General features: G+C 35.4%; 1 protein-coding gene across 1 annotated transcript; it reads left to right on the top strand.

Annotated features, from left to right (window-relative positions):
- Positions 1-586: 586 nt before the first annotated feature.
- Positions 587-13,822, top strand: LOC121350118 (the record flags this gene model as incomplete). The annotated part of the gene is made up of 10 exons (XM_041461155.1): positions 587-670; positions 4,031-4,162; positions 5,010-5,133; positions 7,475-7,535; positions 7,638-7,684; positions 8,123-8,198; positions 9,064-9,165; positions 9,714-10,625; positions 11,427-11,537; positions 12,683-13,822. Coding segments are annotated over 10 exons (1,962 nt in total), but the record flags the coding sequence as incomplete, so codon positions are not given.
- Positions 13,823-15,772: the final 1,950 nt, after the last annotated feature.

Genomic DNA, 15,772 nt, shown 5'->3' on the forward strand with positions numbered 1-15,772 from the left:
TAGAACTTGTGCATACCAGCTCTTTGTGGTTTTGGAATTACAGGTGTTTTGAGTGTTGTAACAAGTCTTATTGGTGATTTGTGGTAGGTTTTGGTGTGATGGAATATTCTCTGTATTTTTCAAAATGGTGAGAGAAAGTTCAATCAAGAGTGTTTCTTTGAAAAAGAAGCATATTGAAAAATACAGATGATTTGTATTTAATGAAAGTTAACTTTGCTTGTCAATTAAATGATTGATGTGTGCCTATGGCAACTTTTTTAAGGTGTTTGATTCAGTCAGGTTGAAAAATGTCCACCAACTACAACAATACATTTTTACCTGTTGAACCTTACACATCTGCTTTGCTTTATATTGGTGCTACTTATCCTGCCATTTTGAGGAGAGGAACTTCTTGGAAGTTGAAGAAGGAAGGGAAAAGACTCTTTTCAAGTGTCCTGGTGATACTTTGAAATTGCTTCATGGAATAATTTCAAATTTGGGGACCTAATTATACTTTATGATAACAGCAATTTTCATGTGTTTTGTGCTGCAGGTGTCTTCTGTTGAATCATGCAACTTGAAAATATTTAAAATTTAATATTTCTGTCCTTACAGGTGGCGGAGTTTGACACCAGTTGGACAGCCTATACCAGGAACAAGATTTATTGCATTCAAAGTACCTTTAAAAGGGGTATGTATAAAAGTAACTGCAAATTGGCTGTATTAGATAAACTGCAAAAGTAATAAAGAATAGCATGACTATACATGCAAATTTCAATAAAGGTTTTTAGAAAAATAATTTATTCAGATCTAAGCCTTTCAACCATCTGGCTTTTTAAAATAACATTCTATATTTTTTCTTATTTTTCTTCATATCTGATGTTACTGTTTTTATTTATCTTTTAAAAATAATCAAGCTTCTAAATCAATGAGCATACTTCATTTGATTGCTATTAAGTGGCCTAAATTCATAATCTTATTAAATATCTTTTCATGGCTGTTTTAAGAAAATCATATGGAAGAGTTTATGATATGAATATCAGTTTAGGCAGTGTAAGCCAAAGTATAATTTTATGGAAATTAAGCACTCATTGAAGGATACCAGCCACTGCAGAGCTTTAAAAATTATAGATCCAAATTAGCAATTTCGTAAGTGAAAAGCTTCAGTGATCTGGTGGAATGTATTATAGCTAAAAAAGAAGTCTTCATACTTTTCTTCTATTTTACTAATTAATTTTAAGAGTACTTTTATTAGTATTTCTTTTAGAATCTTGCTAACGTGAAGTGCCATCCTAAGCTGCTAAGTATACTGAGTTCAATCTTTAAATTCTTTCTTTCTAAAACGTGGACGTTGTCTTGTTGAGTCTGTTCAGTTCTTTAGTGCCTAGGCCTTTTTGGAGGCATAGGGCAAATTAGTGTTTATTTATACAGAAAGGCAAATAGAACAAGTGCTGCTTAAATTGACTTCTACAAGTCCTTGCTTTAGATACAGGGAAAATAAAAGTTTCTAAGCACTTTTAAAGAAAGTACAGTGGTCTGACATAACTCTAGCAGTTAAAGGGAAATGTTCTGTCTAAGCTTTTGTCTTCAGATTGCTCTCTAGTATTCATACACCAAAAATTTGGTTATTTGGGTATATTACTACCTATTATGTTTTCAGCCACCATTCAGTTCAGTTTTATTAGGAATGACTGAAGTGACATGCAGGATTTCCTTCCTGCAGCTGCTTTTACAGCTTTAGGATGATAGTTTGGTTGCTTGGGCACCAAGGATCTCACACTTAACATGTCCTGTTCTCCAAGATGTGGGTGGATTGTACAGCAGTTGTATGATTTTCCACCAAGACTGCCGGTCAGCAAATCAAGCTGTGAATACAAAATCCAGGAAAGTTATAATTGGCTTCTTTGCTCTTGTCACAAGGACTGCTCCACATCAGCTTGTTATTCATTTCCTGTCCTACTGGTCTCACTGGGGCATAGATCTCTGTTCTAGGAAGCTGTCTTGTCCAGACATAAAGTCTGGTACCCAAGGATGCAAAATCTGTAACGTTTCTGTCCCTTCCGTTTGTTCAGTCTCAACTACGCAAGACAGGGAAATGACAAGTCTGCCAGAGACTTGAAGGTCATGGAGTTTGTGGCAGAACACACATAAAATGTGTAACTGGCTAGCCTGTGATGTCTTTGCAGAGGTGGTCAGTCAATCTGTCTGAAAACGCTGAAGACCTGACTGGTTATAGTTAGTTGGAACTCCTATTATTTATTAAATTGGTCAAACAAACCTCTTAAATATGCAGCAGTTTGCTTCTTTGCTGTTTATTAGGAACTTGATTGGTGATTTCTCCCAAAGGGAAAAAACATATTTTCAGTATTTGAAGATACAGGGTTGTTGTCTTAGAGATGTGATGTTAGTAAAGAACATGTGTTTACTTGGAAGGATTTTCTGTCTTTCACATCACCATTATAGTGCTAACAGTAACATTGTAGTGTAGTAAGAATTGAGCAATTTCTTACCCATGCCATAGGAGGATTTTTAGAATTGGTTCAGATTTCTCACATTCTCAAAGCCCTATTAAACACCTAAACTACTGAGGACTCGGCAGGAGTTTTTCAGAAAATTCCAGCAAGCCTTTCGAAACATAGTGTTTCATAATACATATGACTGTCTACTCAATCAGTATGTTTGAAGAGACCTTATTTTTGTAAATTACATTCCTTCTCAGTTTCTATCATGTCATATAGTAAAAATTTTTTAATATTCTACCATAGACCTCTTGCAGATTCACCTCTGTCACCTCAAAATTGTTAAGTTCAGTTTCAGATTGTACTAAGAGTCACTGCTGAGTAGCAGTGACATATCTGGCTCATGTTCATTTTGTTTAAATTTCTACAACATCCGCTTTTTTCAGCAATGCACTGGTATCTGAAATACATAGGACTGAATACTTTATATTTCCTTTCAATCCTCCTCCTTTCAGCTCAAGCTTCCTAATCACATACCTGCTTTGATATGACTGCCCTGCTGTTTATTCTTTACTTCGGTTTCCTGTCTCTGTTTCCAGACTCGAGACAAGTGCTTGCTAGCATTTTACATTAGAATCTGTACAGTCAAAACAAGGAATGGTTAGTTACCCTATAGCATCTGTGGTTCTAAGAAGTATGTGGTCTGTGGCTGCCTTCCTTTCCAATAGTTCTGAGTCCAGTCTGCTTGAATTTCTTGTTGACGAAGGAACTGACAGGTGGTTGAGGCTGCTGCATCTTTTGCCACTGTCTTTATTGGTTCTGGCTGAGCCTGTGTCAAAAGGCTCCCACAATGGACAAGTGCACTGTTCAGAGAAAATCCAGTCTTGAGTATATGAGGCATTTTCATACCTAAAGTGAAGAACACATTTCAAAAACCACAGCTACAATAGGGTGAGTAAACATTTTTCTCACTGTTTGTCAAATGAAATGAATTATTCATTATCCACCAACACACAGCTTTCTTAGTCACGATATTTAGTCTTATTTAATATACCCCAGTCCTAAATGATATGCAAGTACACTCTGTCAGGAGATGAAGGAGGGATAAAAATGTCTGCACAACATTTGTGGGAAGAAAGTTAAACCTTTAGAAATGAACTCTTGTATCACAATTTCTTATGTTTTATGTGAAATACACTTTTAGTTTTGAGTTACTGTGCAGGACAAAATTTGTTTGGGGGAAGTAGATTGTAGTGTTTTGCTTTTTATCGTTACAGAGAAATCAATATATACATGCTGCATTTTTCAGAATTTTTGGGTCTATCAAATTAGAGCTAATTTTAATAATGTTTGTTAACACTGTACAAGCAGAAATGCTCACATGGTCTTGCATTTTCATCTAAATAGGAATACATAAATTTTTGCTTTCTTTTGGGTTCCTCTTACCTGTATAATACATGGATGTGGTTCTGATAATTAAACACTCTTTTAAATATTGATGTTTCCTAGTACTAATTAAAACAGATAAATATTACAAATGTCTTATTATTGGAATGTAAAAAGAAAAGATTTCTTTTCCATTTTCTTTGTAGGCAATTAACCAGAGGCTTACCCCAACCCAGAAATTTACACCAAAAGACTTAATTGCTGCAATGAAAGCCCTAAATGTGGAGCTTGGATTAATTATCGATTTAACATACACCACGCGATACTATGAAGTTAAGGTAACAAAAGCCTAATAAAAATGTAAAATAGTTACTGCAACTTTTGTTTTAAAGTGTTCACACGTTTTCTTACCTTGAATTGGAATAGACAAACTATCTAGCCTACTTTTATGTCTCCAATAGAAAATAAATGTTTTATCGTGGAGGAAATAGTTCATTCTCCCAGCTAGTTGCATTTATGGCTTATTAATATTATGGTAACTCAGTAATGGATGAAGACTTCAGTGCCAGGCACTGCACAAAAAGTGCAGAAGAGTTATATCCCTCATCCTGAAGATATTCTCATTTATTCCTAGGTGGTTCTTTTTACTGATGCTCAGTGAAGTCCACTTAAGAAGGTGTACATTTTTAAACTGCTTTATCAATTTAAAAGTTTTTGCCATCACAATGGTTCGAACAATTGTGATTAATCAGCTTCCTGTTGAAGAGGAGAATAAATGATAGTGTTGTATCAGAATGCAAATCTTTGTATGCACATGGGCTCTAGGCATTAAGGGAGTGAATTTGTATGTGAATTTGTGGGTAGGAGGGATAAATACTGCTAATAATTGTAAAATGGGTTAGAATGGAATGCCAAGAAATCGGTCCCTTAGTTAATGTGCAGCCTTATTAGCAGGGATAAATAAATCTTACGTAGGAACGGTTCCTCGTTTGACATGGTCTTTCATGTAGAAATGTTACTGATAGTTTCTGAGAGTTTATAGAATTGTGTCAAGATTGTTTTCAGTTTCTATTCAGGATTTAAACAACTGCTTTACATTGTCATTATGTTAGATGCTGCTTAAGGTTTCTCCTTGTTGCAAGACCCCAGTAATTTTTACCATTGCTTTTTTTCTTTTTTTGTTAGGATTTACCTAAAAGTGTGCAGTATAAGAAACTTTATACTGTTGGACTGGAGGTCCCTGATAATGCTACTATCCTACAGTTCAAAAAGTGGGTCAGAAAATTCCTTTGGGAAAATGCAGGAAATGGTAAATATCAGCATCCTATGCTGTAAAAAAAAACTCACCAAAATTTTATTTCAGTGCTAACAGTGTCATTTACTAATTTCAATATTCAATAACATTTATGACACCAGGGATCTCGGGCTTTCTGCAGCACTTTTCACTTTATTATCATAATAAGATCCATTATACAAGCAACTATGTATTATTTCAATCAGAACATGTTTTTTTTTTTTTTTTTTAAATGACTGGTAACTTTAATGCCCTTCCTAATAGACTCATTTGTGTTATGTGTCAAAGTAACTGCAGCAAGGCCTTCCTGTGTGTGACCCAATTGTTTACCATCCTGAGTGTTGCAGCTGCCAGCCCTTGGTGGATGTTTGAAATAGCACTGTGGGTCTCTGATGGCACTGGGCACTGATATGTGTAAGCAGCTTCAGTCCATTTAGTCTGATGGTTCTTTGTAGTAGTGTTCTTTGCCTTAGGAATCCATTATTGCCCTCGGATCTGAACAGTTCTTGAAAATCTGATTACAGACCCAGTGTCAGTGTTTCCACAGTGTGGCTGTGCTGCTGTTTCAGTGTCTGTGCAACAGGGAATTCTTGCTGAGATTGGATAAGGTGCTTTTTGTATAAATAAATTAGTGTGTGTTTGTAACTTTAAACTTCCCACTTCTTTTTTTTTTTTTTGATTCTTTATAGGCAGATTTTACCTGTTTATTTCTCCAGTAATGGTGGACCATTGTTTCAGGCCTTTTTGTGATGTTTGCTGTGGTTCCTTTGAGAAAGTAGAAATATTAACTGCCCAAGTGCATACAGTTTTTACTGCAAAGCATAACCAGGGTCTTCCTGTGAGTGAGCAACTGTTTTGTGAAAAAGTTCTGACCTAAATTTCAGATATAAGAGCCTGAATTAGAACTACTGGAAAGATGAAAAAGTATAAGAAAAAGCCTTTGTCCTTGCTCAGGAAGTTAGTTTGTATGTTCTTCCTTTGCTCTTTTTTGGCTTAAGGAAATTACCTGGTGATTATTAGTTTTCTTTTGGTTTGGATCTAGTGCTTTTTTTTGTGACAAAAAATTGTGTGTATCTAAATCTGATCTTGAGAGAATCAGTTCTTGATTTCTTACTGGATATTGACCTGCTTGTAAGGGCATTGTATTATAGCTTGTAAGGGCATTTTGGCAGAGCTTATGCAACTTCTGACTTGAGAGATCTTTCCTCCTTGTAATTTGGCCTCTGTTTTAGATAATCCCTAAAATATCTCAGAATTCTTTTTACAAATACATTTTAAGAAGGTGAGTCTTTTTTAGTGTTTGAGTTGTTAGGACATCAACTTGTAATGAACTTATGTGGCAATTTGACTGTCACAATCTGTGGCAAACAGTTATATTTTGTCTCAGTTATATTTTATGGCATTCAAAAGTATATCTATGTCCTGTTTCAAAGACCATCTGTCAGTACTCTGCCAAAACTTTGTTCTTCTTCTGATGATGATAATTTTTCTTCAAAAATCTAGCCTAAAACTTAATCAGTTATACATTTATTCTTCCACCAGCTTTGCCCTTTAAGTATTGTTGTTCTCTGTCTCCAGTATTACATTCAGTATCTCAGATTTGGTTTTACAGACTTCCTTCTTTTATGACCAACATAGTAGCCCTTTCTAAATATATATAGTAGGCCACCAAAACAAAAAAACCATGTATATATATCTCTAACTTGTTTGTTTTTCATTACACTTCAATATGAATAGAAATAGTGTGGATGGGGTTTTACCAGTGCCTTGCATGACTGTATTAGAGTTTCCCTGTTGCTGTTGGAAGTCTCTCATTTGAAACACCCTAGCTGTAGTAAGTTACTGTTTTAGCCTTTGGCCGATTAGTATAATCTTTTTTAAAAAGATTTCTGTAGAGATTACTGGTCCTTTTTTTCTCCATGTATTATACTCCTAAGCTTTTCATACTTTCAGATGCATTATGTGCAAGTTAAGTTCCTCAGTTCTACATTTGCTTGTTGAGATTTGCTTTCAAACCCATATTTTATTCTTTTTCTCCTGTTACTGCAGTGGCTGAGGTTAGGTGCTTTACCTGCTATCACTCTTTTTTTTTCTACATTCTGCAGAGTAAATCTCAGCCATCACAGGTTTGGAAGTAGTGAGCTAGCAGCTGCAGAGAACCAGCATGGAGAGGACATGTGTCTTGTTTGGATGTGTCTCTTGTTTTACAGGCGTGACAGTAGAATTTTTAAATAGCAAGCATTATTTATTATTACTTTGGTAGAAAAGCAGAGATTTTATTTTTTTTTTTGTATTGTGCTAGCTTTCTATTAATTTTACTTTCTGGACTATTAAAAACTCTTTCCTTTTTTGATAGAGAAACTCATTGGCGTGCACTGTACTAACGGAATTAATAGAACTGGCTATCTTATATGTAGGTAAGGCTGTATGAAAGCAGAAATTATTCTTCACAAAAAGTAGCATCCTTATATTACTCTGTGTTCCCTTTGGGACAATAACATAGTCATATTTTTCTTCAGGTATCTTATAGATGTTGAAGGCTGGGATCCAGAGGCAGCAATTCAGGGTAGGTACATATTTTGAACTAAGGCACACGTCAGGTTGTACTTCACAATTACTAAAAACTCACAAATACAACAATTGTATTTTAGTATCTTTTCAATAATTTCATGTGCTGGCTTATATAGAAGATGTTATAGCTGACTGTTGATTCTGTTCCAGGCAGGACTTGAGCAATAGCAAATTGAAAGCATAAGAGGAGTATGTTTTATCTGCTTAAATTTTTTATTTTTACTTGAAAGAGTTTTCACTCATAGTTTGCTACCACTACTAGTTTCAGGGGTCTTTTTAAAAAATGCTGCAATGATGCCAGCTTGCCGAAATATTTAATGCCAAGTTAGAATTGTTTCAAATTCAGCATCTCATGGGGAACAGAAACTTGCCTTTCACATTTTTGTGGCTCAGTTTGACCACATTTCATTAGACTGTGTTTTCTTTTCTTTAGCTTTTGGCGATGCCAGAGGTCACCGCATGGACGGCCTCGTGTATCTCACAGATCTCAGGACACAGCCCATGCGAAGGTGAGCAGAAGTTTTTAGTTGTATGCTTAACATCTTCTAGTATGTCTCCTGGCACTTTTAAAAGTTCATTTCCAGTCCTAAGCCAAAATTAATTTCCTCTTAAACCTCTAATATGAAACTACACATAGATGTAAAACATGTGTGGTTGTTTGTGTATTCTCAGATGAATAACATGAAGTGCAGTGTAGTTTGTTCATCTTTTCAATGTATACAGTTTGAAAGATTGTTTTTAATCTGACAGCTACTACTGAACATTGTTGTGCTTTTATCATACTGTGACAAATGTACTGAGTCTGTATTCTCTCAGAAGCTGAAAGGAGCCACTGCAAAGATGTCTTTGTAAGCTCTGTGATCTGTCTGCTGTTGTTGGCACTGTAGAACAAGACAGTAAAAAAAAAAAAGGTAGAAAGGTTTTAAAAATAAAAAAAATACAGGAAAGTGGAACATTGTTCTTGTCCCCTGTGTTCATAGTAGTTGTATTTCTGATGTTTAAGAATGTTATGCTTATCATCTGCTCCTAAGAACAGCCAGCCTTTACGTCTTCCTAAGGTATTTGTGTCAATGATGCCTTGTAGCAGTAAATGGATTTTAAAATTAATACCTGAGTGGTTTTTTTCTTTTTAGATTAATTGAAGGTCCTTTGTTTTGCTTTTATTGTTGTTTCATCGTCTCTGCAGGATTAAGTTGGAGTCAGATTTTTAAAATAAATTTACAAGATTAATATTTTCTGAGTTGTCTGTAAGTTTTACTTAACATAAAATTTCTGTGATTCAGAACTGAAGAATTTTATGGAAATGGGTTTTTTCTTTGTCAGTAGTATGCTTTAGAAAAGGAAGCTTATGTGAGATGTTTTTTTCCCTCTTAGTAACCTTGGAATGGATGTATGGGATGCAGATGAAGATATTATCCCACCACCACATGCAATGGAAGGACCTGTAGAGCGGTTCCCAAATGAAGATTTTCAGGGGTAATAGGCTGAAAAATGGAATTCAAAACAAAAAAAAAAAAAAAAAGCCACCAAAACAAAAAAACCACAAGAGAAAAGAATTTTTTCTTATTGAAAATACCATAGATACTCGACAGACATTTTATTAATATAGCCTACCCACATAAAATGTGTTTACAGGATTTGACAAAAAAGCAACAAGATAAGGGTAAGAAAGGGAATGTATGCTGTTAGAAGTCTGTAAGTAATTAGTTCACTTTAGGAAAATTCAGTTTTACTTTGCCTGTCCTTTTTCATTATTCTACAATAATCTGCAGTTATTTTTAATAAATTTTGAATCACTGGTTTTTCCAGTTTAACAAGTACTATAGAATTACAACTGAATGTTTGTCATAGCTTCTGCTTTAACACTGAGGGTTTTATAATCTTACATACAGTTTGGATTATTAATAATTTTGATACCTTCATATTTGATTAAGGTCTTTCATGTAAATTCTTGGTTAAAAAGGAATTGTTTTCATTAATGACTTGTAGGACTTTTAAGAATGATATTCAATACTTCTCAACAGGTCTGGGAAAAGATTAAGAATTTATGATGACCACTCTCACAATGATTTGCAAGGACAGATGCAGTTGCGAGATTTTGACTTCGTTAATAAGGGGCCTGGACAAAGACGAAGACCATTCCATGACCATCAAACTCAGGATGAATTAAGAACATCAGTGCAGATGAGAAACTGGGACTACAATAGGGGACCAGAACAAAGAGCCTTTACTGATCACCAGTTTTATGATGATTATCAAGAAGACACGCAGCTGAAGGACCTAGACTTCAGTAGCAAGGGACATGGACAGAGTTTGAGACCTTTTCATGGACACCAGTTTCATGATGATTTGCAAGCAGACAGACAGTCCTTTGACTTCAACAGAGGACGGGAACAGAGGCAGAGATCCTTTCCTGACCATCCACCTCCTAATGATTTGGAGGAAGACAGGCAGTCAAAGGATTTTGATTTCGGTGGCAGGGGCCGTGGCCAGAGGCGAAAACTGTTCCATGACCACCATTCTCATGATGAATTTCAGACTCAAATGCAGTTAAAAGAATTAGATTCTGCCAGTAGAGGTCCTGGCCAAAGACTAAGATCCTTCCATGACTACGAGTCACATGATGGCTTGCAGACACAGATGCAATTGGGAGATTTTGAATTTGTTAAGAGGGGTCGTAGGCAGAGGTTGAGACCTTTCAATGATCACCAGCCTCGTAATGACTTAAAAACAGAGATGCAACTGAAAGATTATGATAATAAAGGTCCTGGACAAAGGTGCAGACCTTTTCATGACCCTCAGCCTTATGATGGCTTACAGGAACAGACTCAATCTAAAGATTTTGATTATGGTAATAAAGGGCACGGACAAAGGCCAAGACCTTTTCACGATCATCCAGGTCACAATGACTTGCCACGTGAATGGTGTTCAGACAGGTAAAGCATCCTTGAGCTGTAAGAACAGAATTAGAGAATAAAAGTGTAAACCTGAGCAGTTTTAACTTAAATTTCAAATTATTTTTTAAAATAATTTTAAAAAAATCAATCATCCTTTTTCTGTATAAATGATCAGTTCATTAACTTTTCTTGTTTTGACTTATGGAAGTGTTTGATGTAAGCTGGAGTGCCACAGTTTCAAAAGCCAGTGTTTCCTTAATTAGAAGGTTGTGCTTCTTTAAAATTTGTGTTTCCTTTGCCTTTTAGTCAGCTTGAAACAAAACTCTTGTCCCACTTTGTTTTGTACAGAAACTTATGCTTAAAAAGAAGTCCTCTGGGCAAAAGAGGATATGAAATATTATTTATGCCCTCAGATAAACAGGAGTGCTACAAGGAAGTTTGATTTGCCTTTGTCTATTCCATGAGTTAATAATTTGTTAGGAATCTGCTTCAGAACTTGCATTATATTCTCACAGATATGTACATCACTTACTAGTAAACCTGTTGGGTTCTGACATATTTCAAAATACTTTTAATATTGCAGAATGTATTTCAGATTCATTGGACTACTTAAGTTTGATTTAATTTGTTCCATTGTACAGCTAAAACAGAGGATGTTATTACAGTGAAGCATGTGATTTTGAGGTATTAAATTAATACAGTTACTACAATTTTTATTAAAAATTTAAGTAATCTTTGTTAAAAGAAGAAATATTTCATTTCATTTGATGTGTATTTTTTTTCCAAATCTTACAACTGTTGGCAGTCTTCTTAACATGCAGTTCTTTTGGTTATTTGCAGAAGTCAGTCCTTTCCTTCCCACGAAAATGTACCAGAACCTCATTTCTCCTCATCTCCTTCACTTCACAGGGATTACGGGTCTGATAATGATGACTTTAACAGAAATTACAGGTAAGTATCAGGTATCATACACTGTTTCCTGGCTTAGCTTTGTAGTATTACTCCCCCTGTTTCCCAGCTAAGAAATACAAATTAACTGCACAGTGTAAAAATCTGTGTTAATATTTTTGCTTAAATGCAGTTTAAGCCGTTGGATCTGAGCACTGAGCAGATAATTTGTGTTCCATTGCTGCTGAGTTTTGAGTGTTACTATTGTGTGAATCCCTGATGTAATCATTGACAAGCACAGTTCAAGGTAATGAACTACAGAATATGAAAATCCAAGTATCAGTGAGCAAAAAAGCAAAGCACAGATGCTGTATCTAACTCCTAAGTGCTGTGTACAACGAGCTGTGGAGCTTTACTGTGTGGGATGGTGGACACTGAACTGGGCTGCCCAGAGCCAGCGTCCCACATCCTTTAAGAATGGACGTAGCCCCTGTACAAACTCTTCTAGTGAGACTTAGTTTGAGTCATCCTAGCTACTTGCAGAGATCCTTTCCAGTCTAACTGAATCTATGGTTCAGTAAGGGAGAAGATTTAAAAATTTTTAGAGATTGTTTTGAATTGGCTTTATACACCATTTACTTTACCAAGTAAGGAACATATTTGAGAGTAAAGAGAAATTAAATGTGTGTGTGTGCGTGTGTGTATATATATATATATATATATAATATCTGCATTTTTAGACCATTCCATATGTATTTTATAGGAGAATGAGTCTTCTGTTGCAGAATAATTAATAATTAAAATACTTTCCAAAGTACACTATTGCCTGTTGAGGCTATGTACTAAAGAGCTTTTGTTCCATATTGTACACAAAAATGAAAACATGGACTTAGGAAAAAAAGGTCCCCTAGATAAAGATATCCTCAGTAAAGAGGGAATTTTAATGGTAAACAGCACTTGAAACAAAACTTGCTCTAGTAGAATTATTTAATGTAAAGAGTTGTAATTTTAATCACTAGAGTTGGAAAATTAATACAAACAAGTCTGCAATATCCATACAGAGGATTTTAATTTCAGGGGGTAAAAACAAGAATGAAGGTTTGAATTGTTCTTTCAGTGTTAGACACAGTTAATTTCTAGTGGTGGCCATCAGCAATAAATCAACTGGTTTATTTCTAAGAATTTCACTGTCATATGTGTTCTTGCAGTAATCGACCACATTGTCCTGAAGACAATAGGAGAGTGCATCCCTCAGAGGAATTTAATAGAGGAAAAAACAGATTTGCACCATACTCTTCACGAACAATGCACCCGTCTTCATCCATACACCAAGAAGATAGTTCAATAGACTATGAAAGAAAGCCTTTTCAGGGTGAAACTACCAGAAGCATGGAACAAAGTAAAAGATTACCAGTTGTAACAGTTGATTACAATTATGGTCTGCCACTAGACTGTGGACCTGGAGAGGGCAAGAGATCCCATTATGATTTACCGCCAAGAGACCACTACAACTGGAACTGATAAAAAGGACAATGTTTGCTCAGCTTAGAATTGCTTTTACCCATTTTATTTTGTATGTGGACCAATTTTCTTTTCAAAGCAAATTAGTTAAATGAAAATTTCAGTAGTAAAGACCAGGTCTCTATTGTAAGATTAGCTTCTACTGATATTTGGTTCTTTACATTTATTAGGTTGTATTTGTTAAATGTCGTTGGAGACAATGTCTCTGTACACATGGAATTAAAGCAGTCCTGCCTTTTAGTAAAATTGCAACCCTGAGACAAACAGCCCCTGAAAGCAAACAACTTTCTGAGTGATTGTGTTTGGTTTTTGTTTTACAGTTCTTTAAAATACATGTGATTTCCAGATGCATAATAAAACACTGTACTATCAGGTAGACTTGCATTGAAATTATAGGGAAAATACTTAGAAATGAATGAAGCCAGGTTCATGTCCAGTTCATCCTTTAATTTGAAAACAGAACTTTGAATTACTGCTAAAAGTCACTGCAACACCACAATTTACTTCCATGTTATCTGTACCATCCACTGAACTGACCTAGTTGCATTCTTTTTCATAGCAGAATTTTTCCCAGATTGTTAAGAACATGTAAACAAGTGGAATTTGAATATTCTAAATGTCAAACTTGCTTTTCAGTAATTGGAATATCTCATCCTGATTGTGTATTTTTTCCTGATCCCTTAGGTTATCTATGTTTCAGAATAGCCCACTGCAGGTAAATTTCACCAGTTTCTCAGCTGGTGAGAATCCTAAGCAAGGTAGGTCATGTGTGTCACTTTCACTCTCTCGACTGGCCAAGGGACTGGTGCCTATGAACTTACACCTCCTTGTTTGTCAGTCACATCTGTCCTGCTCCTCAGTTCTGTTGTTTACTAGTTTCTTCTTACAGCAGAGCAAGGTAATCAGAACAGAAAACTTACTTCTTCAGGTGAGCTCCTTTTAAGGGCCATGTATTGAACGGTCTCCTGAAATGCCTGTGGCTCTCACAAAGGTAGTGCAACAAACAGTAACTGAATTTATGCCAGCAGCTGCACTGTAGCACCAACAGCTCCTACTATGGATAAGGAAATCATTTCATAGGATGGAAAACAGTATTACTATAATACTTAGGTAAATTAAAATACCTACATTTTTCATTACTATTACATTTTAATGAAGTAATACTTGAAAATGCATCACAATAAATAAGGATAAAGGCAGAGCATTATATTAAAGTAGACAATTCAATGCAAACTACTTAAGTCATACAGTTAAGACACTGCCTTAAAAGCAAAGCTTAAAGCATCAAGCAAGAGAGCAAGAGGGTGTAGGTATACACTAGAAAACTGGGGAAAAAAGCATTTGTACCAAAATCCAGAAAGTTCTTTTTTTTTTTTTTTGGCTTTTAATGGCAGCACAAAACCCACATTTCTGAATTTGTGGTTCTGTACTAAATAAGAAGTAGATTGGAGTATCTTGTAACTCCTGTTGTTTGGTAACACATGCAAACAATTCCCCTAGTCAAAGGACTCCTTGGGTATAAATTCATACTGCAAATGCTTCATTGCCTGTGCAACTGGTAAAACAACTTTGGCTTTGTTCATTGTACAAAGTAAATAGTTTTCTCATTTTCACAGCAGCTTTGTATTTCCCATTAAATTGTATTTGCCATCAAATCTGATGGTGAGCTTCATTCATGTGGTCTCAGGAATGAAGCTCTGTCTGTATAAACCGGTTGTGGAACTGAACACTAAATGTTACGAAAAGGCATTTGTTCCTTCCCTTGCCTGCCTTTTTTTTTTTTTTTTTTTCAATTTGAGCTGTAAGATGAGAATCTTTATCTAGACTTCTTTATTTGGAAGCAAGAAAGATCTGCAACATGGGCTTACAATAGTGCTAGATCCTTTTAAAAAATCAACAATAAAAACATCCTTCCTGGCATTTTCCAACAGGGATCGAAGAATTGCACACTGATATTACAACCATTTGGTTGAGGTTTTTTCTACTATGTATGCAGTATTCATAAAGTGAATAAAGAACAGCAACCATTTGCCCTTTGTATTTTTGTTTTGGGGTTTGTTATTTAGTATTGCAGTGACCCTAGAGTCAATCCTTTGCTACTTCAGACTGAAGAGCTGAAAAGCTGGTGCACTGGAAAGCTCAGTGAAGATGAAACGTGGCATAAGAAGTTAGGATCAGCAGCAGCTCTTACCAGCCCTGGTCAGGTCCTGCAGGACCCTTTGAGGGTTCAGGTGCAAACAACCAGGTGGTGATATTCTGTTATCTAAGAAAATAAATGTCATTTTCCTACCTATGTTGAATGTCGCTCTTCAGGGAATATTGCTAGACATGATGTTTCCACAAGTGGTTTTGAGAGGACTATATGGAAATAGACATAATTTTGTTTATTTATTTATAATTTAGGATAAGGCTTTCCATCTTATTGTTCCTAATGGAATTATGCAGAACTAAGCCCACATAAATACATTATGAACTCCAGCTGACATTTATCTCAAATTCCACAGTTGGTTCATCACTGTGTATTCACATCTGTACTATTTAATTGCTAATTAAATTCACATGGTAGAGAATGAAATTAAATGTTTCTTGGTTTTTTTAAGGGAATATTGTATTACAGCAGCACTCATAAATAAAAAACAATACCTTTATTTATTTCCTAGTTGTATGAAAAGGTCATAAAATTTTTCTGGTCACTTCATGTATGTTCTCAGCAAACATAGAACTAGCTGTTGTTGTATCACAGAGCATAAAAAGCCAGATAGTGTTGGTTTCCCACT

Source organism: Pyrgilauda ruficollis, unplaced genomic scaffold (genome assembly GCF_017590135.1).
Source record: "Pyrgilauda ruficollis isolate IOZ18807 unplaced genomic scaffold, ASM1759013v1 scaffold15, whole genome shotgun sequence".
Taxonomy (NCBI): Eukaryota; Metazoa; Chordata; class Aves; order Passeriformes; family Passeridae; genus Pyrgilauda; species Pyrgilauda ruficollis.